Here is a 17090-nt window from a genome sequence, read left to right as displayed (position 1 = left end):
TTCAGAAAGAGACTCAAATGCTGGACTGAATTATCACAGCATAATTTAAAACCTGAGAAGAAGTTGGTACGTGTTAGGACTACCTTAGCTTCGATTACATTATCCTGCTACCTCGCCGAAATTTTACCATTCATATGCTTATTGCTCTTCTTGCAGATACCTGCGAATACAAGCGCGTATTTCATCACATAATCTCCGAGTGTAACGATTTCTACAGCATGGAGGAAGAGGACCAGGGCTCGTATTTACCTGGTTGGAAAGGAGAACCTTTGGTACCAAGTTCAAATTTATCCGTTACTCCCGCCCCCACTCCCAGCAAAGCGCCCCAGCCGAAGGGCCCGTGGGTTTACCAGAGCGGAGAAGACTTAAAAACATTCCCGTACTGGGGTTACAAGGCCACATACAGCGCTGGAGGTATGCAATTAAAGCCTTTTGTTTTATGTTTTATTCAAGCTTTCGCTTCATTCCGTAGTAGAGAGTTGGGGAGAGGGGGGGGGGGGGGGTAGGAGAGAGGGCTGAGAGGTAGAAATAAGATATTTCTAAGAATCCATATAACTTATTATAGGAAATTAACGCTTGTGGTAATTGAGGTATTTGAAATTAACGCGACTTAAATTAACGCGAATCGAAGGAAAAGTTAATAAAGAAAAATAAATAAAGAAAAAATAACGCGAAAGAGAGGATAGCATTTCAAAATGAAGGAAATTAACGCGATGTACACAAAGAAAAACAGTTGTTAAGACAACAGGAACAAGTTTATTTGAACACTATACGTATAATCCGAGACGGAAACAATGTTCGTGATTCTTTAGCCAAACGTAGGCGTTAAGCGAAGGAATCTGACCTTGTCGAGCGTTCTTCACAGTTTCAGTGATACCGTTAGATTTCCACCCTGATGAAACAATGCTTTTTCCTAAAAAATTAGAACGTCTGGACTGTATCGAGAAATTGGAGTCAAAATAATGGAAATTAAGGTCGCGAAAATTAACGCTCCACATAATTAACGGCGCGGAAATTAACGTTAACAAAAATTGACGCGACTTGAATTAACGCGAATTTTTGAAATACTAGTTATTTGTTTAACCTACGTTGCTTGTAAGTTCCGCGCTGACTTGCGCGCTAACTTGCGTGTTGACTTATACGCTTATTTTCATCTGTTTAATTTTCTTGCAGGATTTGTACAAAATTTACCAAGAGATGCAAACGATTCCCTGAAAATAACAGGAAACCTTAGTGTCACCGACTGGCTGGACCGCTACACACGAGCTATTTTCTCTGAGTTTGCCATTTACAACGCAAACACCAACCTCTTCTGTGTAGTCACACTTCTGTTTGAGCAGCTCCCCACCGGAAGTTTCTCTCCCTATCCCAGCATCCTCACGCTTCGTCTCTTCCGGTACGTGGGAGGTGAAATGTACTTCGTGTTGACATGCGAGATTATGTACCTCTTGTTCAGCGCGTTCTTTGTGTTCAAGGAGATCAGGATGTTTGTGAAAAAGGGAAGGGAACACCTGAAGAACCCGTGGAGCATTATGGAAATTTTTGTGACCCTTCTGTCACTGACTGCAGTCGGACTGTACTTCGCGAGGTTGAAGTTTACAAACGATGCGCTTCGAGATATGAACAATGATCACTCTGGCTTTGTCAGTTTCCATTACACTGCTTTTCTGGACGAGTGGCTCAAATGCATCATAGGCATCATAGTGTTCCTGTCGTTCTTGAAGCTGTTCCGTCTCCTGCGTTTCAATCGTCGCATGTCACTACTCCAGCAAGTCTTGAAGCGTTGCTTCACCTCACTAATGTCATTCATGTTCATGTTCGCGCTCGCCTTTCTGGCCTTTGCACTCCTGGCGACCCTAGTTTTTGGACAGGCTATGGAAGGGTTTGGTACGTTCTTGAGAAGCTGCGCCTCTCTAATGGACACCATTCTCGGCAAGTTCACTTTGAAAGAGATGACGGCTGCTAATCGGATCATTGGACCGATTTTCTTCTACAGCTACACCATCTCCATGGTGTTTGTTCTCATCAACATGTTCCTGTCTATAATCAACGATGCGTTCACAGACGTTCGCAGCGATGTGGAGAAGCAGTCGAACGAGTTCGAAATAGTGGACTTTATGGTACATCGCCTCAAAGAGAACATCGGCAAGTCGATGGGTCATGCCATTCACCCAGTCTACAAAGAGCCTAAGAGTGAACTAGAGGTCAACTTCGATAAAATCGCTGACAACGCAGATAACGCCATGCATTTTATGAGGAACATTGCGTTCGAGGATATGAGAAAGACGCGCTGGTTCCAAACGGAGAACTGCACAGAAAAGAAGAAAAACCTTATGAGGTTGCTGATGGAAGTCGACTGGGATTATTATGAGGAGGAACTAACCGATTCAATTCCTGTGTTTGAAAGGTTTCTTAACCAATACAGCAATGAAGATCTGGAGAGTGCGCTTCAGCATTACAGGCAGAAGCGTATGGTGGAAGATTTGGTCTATAATAAAGTCAACGGAGAAGACGACGACGAAGAGTCCTCAAATGGAAGTGGCAGTGATAGCGATGACAGCAACGACGACAGTGACGGGGACATCAGCGACGATGCTAAATCGAGTAACGACGAGGATGAACCCGAAGCCCAACAGGTTGCCGAAGATGGAACGAGGCTATTAACGCCAGGATTCGGTGTCAAACCCAACAGCTCAAACAACTATCGCAGAAGCGTAACAGGTGGTTTTGTCGAGTCGGAACAAGCCAGAATTCGTAGTCCCTCACTGTTGGTCACTGATGCAGAGCTAACAAATGCAGCAGAAATGAATCAATCTGCACAAAATGTCAAGCGAGAAAGCCTGTGTTTCAGTCCTCATGCAGTAGTGAGCGAGAATGAACTTGTTAAAATACTCCAAGACGTGCAGCGTGAGACAGAGAGCCGCTGCACCACGGATGCTGAGATAGAAAGCATTTTCGGAGACTCTTTATCCCCCAATGACATGAGGAAGCTTAAATTCGACAGCGAACCAGAAAACACTGGCAGCCAGAAAAAGAATGTTAAGAAGCGACGAAAGAAGAAAGGAGTGGAGAAGGAGATGCCAAAAGAGAAACCCCTAAAAGATGCTTGGTTGACAACGACAGATGACAACAACTGCGGATAATATCCCAACTGGAGAACCTGAAGAAAAACAAGAGAAAAAGAAGGAAAAGAAAAGTGCAAAGAAGAAACCGAAAACGCCCAGCGATCCGTGGACAGGAGATGACGAAGGCGAAGGAGAAAGTGAAAAACCGAAAAAGAAAGCAAAAGAAAAAGTTGCTACTGAAGGTGAGGAAGAAAATGAACCTAAAAAGAAGAAGAAAAAGAAGAACAAAGTCGAAGCTCCCGCTGAGATGGTTACAGGGGAAAACGTCGAGGAAGAAACAAACGAAGGCGAAGGAAGGAAGAACAAAAAGAAAACGAAGAAGAAAACGCAGGAGGAAACGCTCGAGACGGCCCAGGAGGCGAGCGAGGCCAAAGACAAGAAGAAGAAAAAGACAAAGGCCAAGAAGAAACTAACCTCTGACGAGGACGACGGCCAAAGTTCAGTTAAATCAGATGAAACCGTGGAGACAGTGATGGAGGGGAAGACGAAGAAGAAAAAGAAGGAAAAGAAAACGTCGTCAGATAAGAAGGATGAAGAATTGCAGGAAGAAAGCGAGTGCTGAGTCAGCAACTTTTTAGTGTAAAAAAATAAAGTAGTATATTCTTATCTCAGTAGGGTAAACAAAGAAGCTTTAAAAAAAGTACCTTATTACATGAAATTTTCGCGACACGTTTATTTCGCGATTACAAAGATCGGATATTTCGCGACACTAATTTTGCGATTTTGCGAAAGTGTCGTATCCAAAATCACTTTTATTCGAGATTTTATCAATTACGTAACAAGTTGGATTATTTTCTTGTCCTTGAAAATGTGATTAGACACTTTACAAGATTCCTTATTTCAAGAGGCGCTGATATCTTCGTAACTATAAGACGTACATTTCCCAAGGCCACTATTTCTTCAAGGAGCCGGTTTAGAGACACAAGTAGAGTCAACAGTGAGAATTGATACATCCACAAAGAATGTGGAATCCAGAAAGATGTGAATGGACAGTTTGATGAATGCACCAAAGAAGTGTTACTTGGACATGGAAGGCAAACGTTTTATAAGTAATAAATTCATTCTTTCTTTAATAATGGACATAATGGTCACTTAATTTTCGCGTCATCTTATGTTCGCGACACTTATTTTTCGCGACATTTTAATTTCGCGATATTTTTAAAATCGCGAAAATTTCATGTAATAAGGTAGCTATGTGGGACATCATTAGATGTACAAACAGTTTGCTTACGATATAATCAACACTGAAGTTGAACGTCATTTCGTTTTGTACGATACAAAATGTTATGTGGCCGGAATCAGCTTTGCTTTCATTGTAGTAGCATGCATGATTCGTTTATTACTAAATAAACACCCTTAGTTCGGGTGGTTTTTAAATTAACATTTGGTAACGACGACAGCAATTATCATGCAATCAGCTTCTTGAATCTGAGAACAAGCAAGGTGCTGTACGGATTTCGCAAAAAGATTTTCTCATGAGGGTCTGAATGGGGGTACCTCGATAACATTTTTTGGCTCTATAACATGAAACAGTTAAATTTTAGGCATTTTAACACTAACAGTAAAACATTCACTGTAACAGTACGTTTTATTCAGAAAGAAACAAAGACGGTTCCAAAATGGCCAATATTAATTTGTTTAGTATTTGAAGACGTTTTCGGCGGCCATTTTCCGACGTTAACTGATCAGTTCGGAAGATTCCGAAGACTACCAAATATTCCCGAAGACTGCCGAAGATTTCCGAAAGCTACCGAAGATGTCCGAAGACTACCGAAGATTTCCAAGGAGAAATCCGACAATTTTCTCTAAGTTCATGAGTGATTTTATCCGATTTTTGAAGAGCAGTTAAGAATTTACAATGCTAAAATTTTTCACTAAAATCCCTCCAAACACTTAACACTATTTTGTCCAGAAACAGTAAACATTAAAAAATTGACCAATGTAACATCATTAAAAATTATGGGCAAATAACACTAAACACTAAACCCCATTCAGACCCTCTCTCATTGGTACTGCACGAGTGCATACGTATTCAGTTGCTACGCAACCGTTGTCTGACGAAAATTACAGGCTTGGTCCGAGTAATTTGACGTTACGCCAGTGCGTAAAATAACGTATAATCATGATTTTTGCATTCGTCACGAACGTGAGAATTTTTCCCATTTTTTTCATTGGCATAAAAATTATATAATCCTAAACAAAGATAAAGATAAATTAATGTTTACATTTCACACATCTTACTCTTGCCGGATAGCGAAGATTTTGTTCGCAAATGTAGATAGTGTGACGTCGCAGTAATAGGCAATTCGTTTAATAAAATATAGAGCAATTGTAAAGACCGGATGGTGATTTTTAGCAGAATAAAAGTAAATTTAAAAGAAACTGTTGTTACAGAAGTGTTCTATTGCACACTACTCTTACTTCGACCTTAATTAGGACCAGGGATGTCGCAGTGGTGAGAGCCCTCGCCTCCCACCAATGTGGCCCGGGTTCGATTCCCGGACCCGGTGTCATAGTGGGGGGGGGGGAGAAAAAAAAAAGGGAAAAAAAAAAAAAAAAAAAAAAACCGGGGGAGGGACTTTTTTTTTCGGGCACGGGGGGGAAAAGGGGGGGGGGGGGCTTATAACCGGAATTTTACCGTATGTGGGTCGAGCCTGTTGTTGGTTCTTCTCGTCCTTGCTCCGAGGGTTTTCCTCCCTCGACAAAAAACCCCCACTCAAATTCCAATTCGATCAGCAATCCCAGGGCCACAGATTTGTCAGTCGCAAGACTGTTATCATGTGCAACCCTCGTTAAATTAAAATAATGCCAATTTACCTATTTCTATTTATTTTATTAATTTATTTGCATAACGAAGGGTAGAAAGGTTAGCCTGCACACAGCAAGAGTGCAAGGTGGCATTTGTTGCTGTCCCTGTGGGTGTGACAAACATTTGCTCCTGATGATTCAACAACAACAAAGTTTATTTGAACTGTAAAATTACAAGGAAATGTTTAAACAATAAATAAATTAAAAATACATACAGTTGCTGGTCACCCAAAATAACTAAAAAGCTAAACTAGTTGGGTGACCACCATTATTAATTTAAAAAAATACAACGTCAGAAAAGAGGCATTTTACATTTTACAATTTTACACAATTAATTAAGGTGGTAGATTACAGAACAAATAATTCTTAAACACGTATGTACAACAACAACAACAGCAAAAAGATAATAGTAAAAAGAAAAAGGAAGAAAAAAAATGAAAAATGGCAGAAATACAAAATTAAATTATTTGTGCTTCTGTATGTGTTTGTGCTTCTGTATGTGTGGTATTGTTGCGCCTTTTCCTATTTAAAGGGGCACGGTCACCAGTTTCACTTAAAAAAGAGCCTTACAAGACATAAGGAAACTACGAATAGTGGTCCAATCTTGTTAAAAATCACCATGCACAGTGTACTGAAGCCTTGCCAAGCGATCAACAAGTGATATTATTGTGATGGCATCAGAAACTTTAGATCTCAACTTGAAAAAATCAGGCTGATTTTTTGAAGTTTTGTCCTTTGCACTTGAAAAACACAAAAAGTTATTATGGCTCCCTTCTTCCTTCAACACTAATTTCCTTTATATCTCCATCTTGATGTACTAGGTGCATTTCATGTACGAGAAGACCTATTCGCCAATTTTAGTACCTTTTGTCCAAAAGCATTAGAAATCCCGATGACAGTGTCCCTGTAACAATTAGATTGTGAGCTCGAGATTACCTTTGAAGGTCTTTGGTGATGAGGCCGAATCAACTATCACCTTGGCCGGAAATCCTTGAGAAAGGAATACCGATCATTTCATAGTGTCCATTCCGTGAAAACGTTTGAAACATTTGTCAAATACACACCTAAAAGGGCAAAAGAGATCTAAAGAAACAAAACACATGTAAAATGAGATAATAGCTGTATTGGTAACTTAAATGTTCTTTATTGAACCAGAATAATAATTTACTCTTATCCGAAATTCGCCGGCGCTTGAGGTGAATGGGCTACCCTGTTTTGTAATACACTTTTAACAAAATGGCTCGCATTAGACTAGTTTTCAACCCATTGTCGTAAACCAAAACCAAAGTTATCACTCTGGCCAATCAAAAACGACACAGCCAATCCAGTGAACCAATCAAAACTCGAAGCAATTTCATGTAGCCGGTGTGTAGCGCGGGAAAACGTAAAAACGAGGGAAAAAGAGTTACGATTGGTTTTGGTTTTACTTCTGATTGGGTGAGAAAGTGGCGTGAGATTTTTTAACCAATCACTTAGCTTAGTAATACAATAGCCAAGCAAACGAGATGAACAAGACTTGGATAAAAAAAGAAAAAAAAAAAAAATAAAAACCCACTAAAAAAAAAAAAAATTTTCAAATAAATTTAAATAAAAGTTTTCAAATAAATTTTTTTAAAAAAAATTTTCCGCCGGATTCCCAAAAAAAAATTAATTTTTACCCCCTTTGCCTACTCGTCAAGATTGCGTCGAAAATCGTGATAAGGCCTATTATGGCTCTCGCAATATCCTGAAGTTTCGAAAATTGCCGAAGTCTTTCCGAAATACCGTAATTCACGAATTTCACTTGAAAGGTTTGTATTTTTTACTTCTTTTTGGTGAGTTTCTCAACTTGCATCCCAACTGCTTTCTGGACATCCTCGTCAAGGATGCAATCAACAAAGTTCTTAATGTCCTCTTCTCTTGTATTTTCCAGTGCTTCAATAAACTGCTTACGCATGATCTTTTTGGTTAATTCTCTGGCCCTTCCTGCAGAAAAAAAAGTTTTAGCAAAATTAAAAAAAAAGCCTTCAGTTCCAGTGTAGAAATAGACTAAATTGTCCTCTGCTAATTCGCTGATCGCAAATATGAACTTACTGGGAGGGTAGGCCAGGAAAACATTTGGCTCCAGGTCATGACAGTCCATGCAAAATGGCCGAGCATCTCGGTCAAGCAGTATTTTATCATACATGTACCACATTCATTGAGGGGGGGGGGGGGGGGGGGAGGCGTGGTGGCCTAATGGTAAGTGTGCTGGACTCAGGATCAGCCTGGGTTTGAGCCCGGGCCAGGGTCCTTGTGTTGTGTCCTTGGGCAAGACAGTTAATTAACAATTATCCTGCGAAATCGCGCGGAATATCGCCTGATACTTAGCCGACGAGGCCGTAGGCCGAGTTGGCTAAAATCAGACGATATTCCGCAAGATTGAGCAGGATAATTGTTTTATTATTCAACAAATTGTCAATGAAACACATTTTGCACATAGACAAACTGTAATTGTGCAGCGCTTTACAAGATTTCGGACGAATCTTCGCAACCTACGAATATCGCAGGATATCTGTTATGTACGGATGACAGATATCGTTAACATTTTGACCATATATGGGCAGCGCGCGCATCTGTTGAATAATAACTATGGATATCAACAAATTTACTGCTGGGATATACATGGGTACCAGCGGATATTCTACTGCTGGGGGTGACCCCCAGGGGGAATAGAAATACTCCTAGTTGCTTCATGCTACTGAAACCGGGATTGGCTCCAGCTTGATGGGTCACTAGGCTCGAATGCAGACTTTTCCTAATTTTTACGTTTATTGAGCTGAAAGTCTTAGTGAATATTCTGAATTTGCACATTCTAGACGGGGCAAGATAGAAAATCTTTCTGCAGTGGCTCACATCAGCCTTGGCATCCTACCCCACACTTGCCACTTTGAAGTTTAATTCTCTAAAGGATTTTGTTTGCATGGTGGTATGGTTAATTGCCTTACACTGTCACTTTTTTCTCCACTCGACCCAATGCTGGGACACTACAAGTAATATGAAGCACGATATCACAGTAGTAAACAAAACACTAACCACCCTCCAACAACAGTTCCCGGCTCCAAAATTTCGACCTTCTTTGGAATCGCAGACAAACGTTGTCTATAAAATTCCTTGTTCTGAGTGTTCATGGTGTTACATTGGTGAGACGGGCAGAGCCTTCAACACCAGGAAAAAAGAACACCTGAGAAATGTAAAAACCGCGGCAAAAGGTTCGAGAATCGCTAATCACGTCTGGTCCAATAATCACGCGATTGACTTTGATAATGCATCTGTCATTGACAAAGGCGGCTTTAGAACAAGAAAAACGTTGGAAGCGTGGCATTCGAAGCTAACTCCCAATGCGGATAACAATTCCTGTCCTCTACCTGGACAGTACAACATTCTTTTTCACAAATATTCTTAGTTATTAGCATTTTTATTTCGCAACTTCACACATTGCATATTTTTACCTTTTTACATTTTACCCGTCGAAGGCTGTAGTTCAAACAGCCGAAAGCTCGTATTTTTAAAAGTTTTTAAGCCAGAGATCGTTTTAAATTTTATAATATGTTGTATCCTGGTTGCGGCCCTTCAATATTTTCATGAACTGTTTTAGTTGAACAAAAATCAAGTACCAGAACAATTTAAATGATATTGCGTTATTTTTTACCCTTTTTAAAAGCTAAAGATGTAAGTAAGTATTCATGATAACACTAACAACAATTTCCTATCAGAGCCTGAGAAAATGAATTTCAAAGCTCACAAGAACTATGTAAACTATAGGTAAAATCTCACGTCAGTGTAGCTATTTTGTAAAATCGTCTTTTTAATAAGCGATTCAGGGGAATTTAGTGGAACTTCGAGATTAGTTTTTGATGTTTGGTGTTGTTAAAAATGATTTATTTTGATAAGATAACAGTAACACGGAAAATGTAAATAATTTTGGTACATATTTTTGTCCAATTAATACTCAAAGTCCCGGCGGATTCCATCTTAGCCATATTTAATTCTAAATAAAAAGGACTGTCCTACCAGAATACACGACCCATTTTTCCAGTTCTGATTTTGTCTCTTCCATGACTTTTTCTTTTGGTACAACTTTGTCCACCAAGCCAATGGATAATGCTTCTTCAGAAGTGTACCTCATGTTACTCAGGATGGCTTTTTCTGCACAACTTTGGCCAATTACATTTGCCATAAGGTTTGCAACCCTGGAAAACAATTGTAAAAACTAAAGGATAGTAAGTATAAAACAACAAGAACAACAACATAACAAAAAAACAGAAACATTGACTAAATATGACACTTCCAGGACCAAATAAAAGTTAGGAGTGCGGCTTACATCACGTTTTGACAAGATACCGTATTTTCTCATTTAAACGCCGGGCCCCGAATAAACGCCGGGTCTCCAAGGTAGAGTGGTAAGTAAGCCTTTTAGGCATTTATTTGTGGTGTAATATACTTTACTAAGGTATGATGGCAAGATACATTCATGTCACAAATAATGATTAAAAACCCTTGTTTAATAAACTTTTTGCTCAAATAAACTGCACCATTCAAATAAACGCCGGATCCACGGATCCAAGTTTGAAATAAACGCCGGGGGCGTTTAATTGAGAAAATACGGTAATATTTAAATATGGCTTGAGGGGCTGGGCTGACACCTTGCCATGGTGGTGAAGCTTGTGTGTCTCAATGACCCAGAGAGCTGTGACGGTGGGGACTTTGGTCCCTGGCAGGTCTAACCATGCCAGATTGGTCGAAGGGCAGAAGCCAGAGGAAGAACAGCCCCTGGTCCTCCAGGTTGGGGGTTGGGCGGTGGGCTGATAACCCGCTCCCGGAAAACTTATCATACCGTACTTATTCGATTAAGCGCCAAACCTCGAATAAGCGCCCACCTCGAATAAGCGCCCACCCTGTAGGTAGATAAAGTTAATAAGCGCCCAGCCTCGAATAAGCGCCCACCCCCACCCCTCTAAAATAAGGGCACAAGAGGCATTTTGATTATTGTTGAAGTTGAGATTAAATTGACTAAGTACTATTAAGAGACTATCCCAAAGACCGAGTTTTTTTACTGAAACTTTCAATGAATATTTAAATTTAGCTTTCGTACACCTTTTACGTTTAGTTATTATAATTGTTGTTTTCTTGCAAAATAAACGTGCTACTTGCTTAAAATGGTGAAAATTTAATACGCGCCCAGCCTCGAATAAGCGCCCACCTCAAATAAGCGCCCATCCTCAAGGTTCAAAAATTTAATAAGCGCCCAGGGCGCTAAATCGAATAAATACGGTATTAGAGAAACCAAAACTAGAATAACCGCTGCGCCCCACTAGGAAGCAGGGGTCAAAGTTGTAAACACCCGGTTGAAACGACATGGGACGCAAGGAATGACACACATGATGCACATTACAATATGATCAACTAGTATGCACTCACCAAAAAGGTGCTGGGACACCCTACAGAATAAAAAGAGATAGCAATATTCTGTGAGCTTCATAAAGTAGGCCATGGCATAGATTTGATCAAAAGGCTTTCTTTCCTTAGGCTTGTTTCCTTTATTTTTATTATTATTGGAGGGAATTCTGCACTCGTGACATAATTAAGGTTTGGGTATTTAATTGATCAAGACGAAACATCACAACATGGAATGGCTGGCATTGTTAAAAGTTTGCAGTGCCTACAGAACTGATCTCAATCCTGACACATTAAAATTTGTGACATAATTAACGAATGAAAATGTTGTTGTTTTGTCAAAGTATTAGTTGAGAGACCCTTTCGTGAACATCTATTTTGACATGTACATCATTACAGTTGTAAATACAACTAAAACTTAATATGTAAATTGATGTACGGTAATCAATCCGTCCCACTCCGTATCAAAATTATTACAGAATGCCTTTTGTGTGTTAGAATTACAGAATGTCTATTCTATTCGATTAATTTTGAATTTTTAAGTAGTAGATAAAATATGAGCGGGAGATCTGTATGGGCGTTTAAAATGGCGAGCCGATAGGCAAGCCATTGTAAACGGCCATACAGATCAGACGCGAATATTTTATTCTACTTGTGAAATGAAAACAATAAATTGAATGCAAAGTATTGTTATGCGAATCAGTACAGATCTGTATCAAAAGTTAATGAATACTAATTAGCTGAGCAGGAGTTTGTATCAAAAGTTAATTCTATTGTTTGATTTGTATTGGGATTTACAGTTGTGTACACGTGATCTTAATATGGTACTGGGATTGGTTTGCACCCGCATGAATATTTAATGAATTTTACAATGAATTTTACAATGTAACTCACTGCTTCAATCTCCACCATTCCAATTCTGAATCCCTCCGCCATCACACGATAATCACAAGCCATACCCAGAACACAGCCTCCTGCTAGGGCATGCCCCTATTATGATGATAATAACAGTTAGGTGACAAAAAATTAAAACAACAAGAAAATTATATTTGGGACAATGAGAGAAAATAGGTTTGTGTTCCAAGCGATAGCAGCCGGAATACGTGAGACAGGGGCTGACTTTTAGCTAAATAATTTGCAACCTATTTGGTTGACAATTAATAGAAGGCCCTCAGAACACCTTTGCACTTAACTTTTTATCTGTCATATTGGTTCAGTAGATAGGCCACAGGATGATTTATGTGCTAAAATAATTAGACTGCTTTTGGTCTACTTTCTATAGAACTATTAACAGTATTAACTAAAAGAACAGTGCAGAAAGACTTGTTAGAGCGTGGCATCACAATGGAAGCAGCAAGACAACAGGCAGAGGACCTGCAAATGTGGAGATCCCTGACGGAAGCCCCATGTGCCACCAGGCACTCTGGGTCCTGAAGAGAAGAAGATTAACTAAAAGAGATGGGTAATCTGAAGCTCAATAAGAAACCAAAAATGGGCCATACAATCATAAGTGATCTTTAAAAAAATAATATTTTTTTTTATTTTGAAATGAGTTTAATTTTGTACTGAATATTGTCACTCGACCCTAATACTGTATCTAACTCCAAAATGTTGTTGTCGATTGTGTGGAGGAATTTTCACTCCGACCAAAAGGTCTTTTTTAAAACCTTAAACAAAAAATATTGGAACAGAACTCTTACATTTATAGCTGCCATGGTAGCAAGTCTCGAGCCATACAAGCGAAGCCACATTTCCTGAAAACAGCTCCAAAAGGAAGCAAGGCGTTTTACGTCTGCTGGCTTGTAAACTTCCTTCACCAGGTCTAGGCCAGCAGAAAACACTTTTGGAAGGCCCTAGATTAGGAAATAAAATCTGAATTTTATTTCACCCTTCAAGCTCCAAAAGGGAATGGAGGGGAGCAAGAAGCATAGGGTGACCAGAAAAAAAGGGGGTAGAAATCTATAAGAGGGTGGAGTCGAGATGGCAGGTATTGTTTTATCTACTAAACACTAAACCAGTGTGGCTGAGTGGTTTAGGGTGCTGGTCTTATAGTCAAGATGTCCCTGGTTCAATCCCTCCACCCTGCCACTAGCTGGATTTGTTCTCATTATTGCCAAGTTCAACTCCTCAATCACGCTTTGTAAATAAAAAACTGGTCTGCTTCCTGCCAGTTAGGATCACCTTTCTTTGTTTAATTAAAATATTTGTTTCCTCTGTTTAATGCCTGGAATCTAGCTATCTTAAAGCTACATGCATGACCACTTATAGACATAAATTTACATTTTTTCTTAGTAGCTTTACAGTTTATTAGTTAACATACTGAGGTGACAATAAGTCCTTGGCATTCCTGGTCATTTTCTAGCTCGTCCAACTTTGTGTTTATTTCTTGTAAAAACTCCATACTGAAGCTGTTGACAGGTTTTCTGTTGAGCTCTAAAATGGCTATGCTTCCTTGTTTTTCAATGTTTATAAGTGAAGACATACATCTTCTAAGGTGCCCAAATGTAAGGGTTTTTCCTGTGGAAATCACTGTTAGCAAGAAAACAAGATTAATAATTACAAAATTTTTATAGGACAGTATGTTCCACTGTTCATTAATATAGGTAACAACATTACCTATACTAATATATTACTACCTATTAGTATACATTCCTTTGTATTAATAGTCTCACATAGCCTTGCTGACAAACTATTGGCCAGTGATACACCCCAGGCTGCATTCTACGTAGGCTACGCTTTGAACTGGCGTACAGATGACTTATTTGTAGGTCGTAAAGTATGATCGTCCGGGTGAGAGTTGTTGGTTGTTGTTGGTGACTGACGTTTCGACAACCTGAGCAAAAGTCATCTTCACCAACAACAGTTCTTTTCAGAACTACTCTCACCCGGACGATCATACTTTACGACCTACTGATACTCCTGGGTTGAAAACCATTTACTAGATGACTTATTTAAGGCCCGGGGTGGGTGCTTGACCTATGTTTAGGTATAGGGGTGCCGCTGGGGGTTTGAAGCCCTGACCCTGTTTAGGAAAATAAAAACTTAAAATACCTACCCTGTGTAGGACAACATCCCCTATTTTAAGACCCTATTTAGGACAAAGGACAACATTAACAATCATTTACGCTTTATTGTGATTGCCTCACGTACGCGATTTTTGACGCATTGAAATGCGAAAACACAGATCACACCAAATAAAATAATCCTTTTTTTGAAGCGAAAGCGAAAACAATGTACATACATGGACGACAGTCTTGCAGCCATACCCTGTCTAGGACAGGTTCAGGCCCTGTTTAGGACAGAGGAGCTTGAAATTATATAACCTGTTCAGGGCCGGAGGAGTCAAAAACCATACCCTATCCAGCGGCACGTCCCTGTATAGGCCATATAGGGGAGTGCCCCCTTGGGATTTAATGAAAGAATAATAGAGGACCTTGGGATACACCTCCAGTCGGCACCACCTGGGGTACCCTTTTTTGAGTCAAATGAATGAGTGAGCCAGGCATGAGAAATTGGCTCGTATGCGTAAGGTAACATGGAATGTTAATAAAAGTTTTTGATTCACAGGTGTGAGAGTTGGGACGTAAATTGCGTGACTTTTTAAAGTCAAAAATAATAAAATAAGCGTAATTGCAAAGTGCTATTCAAAAAGTGGTGTCAAATCGTCATGATACCACCCGGGCAAGATATCTCAGGCAAAAAATGTTCAGTGATAGTGTCGTAGAATGCTATGAGCTCTGCATGGCTTTTTTCTGTTAGTAAATTATTATTAAGGAATTCTTAGAAGTGTTCTTTTCATTCATTTCATTCGACAAATCAGCAGTGCGCTCCCAATCAGTGCCAATATAGCTCCGTGTTGTTTATAAACTTTCAATGCATTCAATTAGATGAAACAGAAAACGAGTTTTTTTTTTAAATTGTTACAAAGAAAATCTTACTCTTGTACATAAATGGGTGCACGCACTCCGTACCTTTTGCCTTTGAGAGAACTTGGCGAACTCCAAACACGGCGGCCATTTTGGCTTAATAATTCCTTGGGTGGACCCCACAGGTCTGGTTGTCACGACACTCAGCCCAGACCTCTCGCGTTTTATTCTGCCTAGTGGTTTGAGAACCTGCTGCCAGAAATTTGCCATTTTAATACCCCAAAATATAAGAACCTGTTTAGCCAAGCAAATTTCAGCAGGTTCTTATATGTGGGTTATAGAAAATTTTTATGAACATTTTTAACAGAACATCCCAAACTGCATAATGAAGGACCAAACCCATTTTTTTTCTTCTCGTACAATCAAAAACTATGGCTCCTCCTTAGAAATTAAGAACCTTATTAAGAACCTACTTAGCCTAAATTACTAATAACTACCCCAAATACAAGAACCTATTTTGCCAAACTTAGAAAATTGTAGTTTCTTACACGCGGGTGTTTACTGTATTACAATTTTTAGAGGAGCTCCACAGCGGCCGCAGAGCGGAGCCCCATACCCATAGAAAATCTACAGAAATAGGAAGACCATGAACTTGAGTTTTCATGGTCATCGTGGCTAGCGGCATGGCTCGCGGGCGCGTACGACGTACGTACGTCGTGCACTCGACCGTGCACTCTAGAAATAGATTAACCTTAACCCTAACCTCTTTTATACTGGGCATCCAAGTAAAGTTATGGTCAATTGACAGCTGTCAATACAGGGCTGACCAGCATCACGTGACCATATCGCGGGCTCAGGTGTATTACTCAACGAGGTCACGTGTTTTTTTAAGGTCAGTGAAGGGCAAAGTAATTTACCCGGGAGCTCTGCTTTTAGGCTTGGCTAAATCTATTTTAGCTATTTTTAATTTGACGATTTACTGTCAAGTCTGTAACTAATCATTAGCAGAAAGCAGTTTCCGTCGTTTGTCGCTCAGCCGTTAATTGTGGAGGTTGGGGGATTGGGGAGGGGGCTAAGGCTCAGTTTTCAAAGAAATCGTTTTGCAGCTACAAATAGATCCGTTCCAGTGTTATTGGTACGAACTGGGGCGGAAATTACGAGCCTTCTTTCCGCAGAACGTTCCCAGTTCATCTTGGCTCCGTAACTATGCAGAAGCCGCACAAAAGCCGCAACAAAAGATTTTACAAACTCAATTGTGTAGGCAAGGACCAGCGTAACGGCACAGGGTTCTAAAGGAGGATCCAATCAGCAATGAAATCAGTAAACAAAGAAAACAGCAAGGCTGATTAAACAGTCAAGGAATACATTTTTCTTTGAAAGCCGATATTTTGAAACACACGACCTTAGGGTCTTACAAGTAAGACCCTGAAGACGAGCTACAAGAACAAACTCCGTTTCTTAAGAACCTCTAGAAATATTTTCGAGTTATTGGCTTTAAAGGACTTAGAAAAAATATATTCCTTTACTGTTTTATCAGCCTTGCTGTTTTCGACTTTACAAACAATTGTTTTCTTGGAGAAAGATTTAATATCATCATGTCACGAGCGTGGGACAAAGAAAAAAATCTGAGTCCCCGTTCCGGGCGATAGCCGACTCGGTTTTTAGTGGAAGTAGATTTTTACGGGAATCAAACCCATGGCCTCCCAGATACCGGTTGGGCGCTCTATCCACTGAGCTACGGAGAGACTCGTTGTGAGCTGGGCCATTTACTAGGTTGATAAGTGACACGCGTCCTGCATACTGCTACGATCAGCAATGTCGATAGCGTACTGTATGATGATTAATAAAGAAAGATGGTAAATTTCAAGTTGTTTTC

At 39.9% G+C, this 17090-nt stretch overlaps 3 protein-coding genes across 4 annotated transcripts in view; 1 reads left to right on the top strand and 2 right to left on the bottom strand.

Annotated features, from left to right (window-relative positions):
* LOC144632786 (polycystin-1-like) overlaps positions 1 to 5503 on the top strand; it is a 40630-nt gene extending 35127 nt beyond the window's left edge. The window contains 3 exon segments of the mRNA XM_078491511.1: positions 157 to 414; positions 1174 to 3134; positions 3136 to 5503. Of these exon segments, the coding sequence (XP_078347637.1) occupies positions 157 to 414; positions 1174 to 3134; positions 3136 to 3687 (2771 nt within the window). The 3' untranslated portion in view covers positions 3688 to 5503.
* A 2084-nt stretch (positions 5504 to 7587) lies between these two features.
* LOC144632846 (enoyl-CoA delta isomerase 1, mitochondrial-like) lies at positions 7588 to 15440 on the bottom strand. 2 transcript variants are annotated; one of them, XM_078491592.1, is made up of 7 exons: positions 15320 to 15440; positions 13669 to 13877; positions 13049 to 13201; positions 12243 to 12338; positions 11373 to 11392; positions 9966 to 10144; positions 7588 to 7898 (listed from the first exon to the last, which is right to left on the bottom strand). In XM_078491592.1, the coding sequence occupies exons 1-7, from the start codon at positions 15363 to 15365 to the stop codon at positions 7735 to 7737; spliced, it is 867 nt and encodes a 288-aa protein (XP_078347718.1). In that variant the 5' UTR covers positions 15366 to 15440; the 3' UTR covers positions 7588 to 7734. The 2 variants fall into 2 exon arrangements, with proteins under 2 accessions (XP_078347718.1, XP_078347719.1); XM_078491593.1 differs by lacking the exon at positions 11373 to 11392 and having other exon boundaries at positions 9966 to 10164.
* A 1642-nt stretch (positions 15441 to 17082) lies between these two features.
* The window catches only part of LOC144631518 (lipase maturation factor 1-like), a 9630-nt gene continuing 9622 nt past the window's right edge, over positions 17083 to 17090 (bottom strand). Inside the window, exon 11 of the mRNA XM_078489962.1 lies at positions 17083 to 17090. This exon is cut by the window's right edge and continues 364 nt beyond it. The gene's annotated coding sequence lies outside the window, so the exon portion shown is untranslated.

The sequence above is a fragment of the Oculina patagonica genome, chromosome 12, assembly GCF_052425735.1.
Source record: "Oculina patagonica isolate OP01 chromosome 12, crgOcupat, whole genome shotgun sequence".
In the NCBI taxonomy this organism is placed as follows: Eukaryota; Metazoa; Cnidaria; class Anthozoa; order Scleractinia; family Oculinidae; genus Oculina; species Oculina patagonica.
The sequence above is the reverse complement of the archived record's forward strand: the minus strand, read 5'-3'. Positions and strand labels throughout refer to the sequence as shown.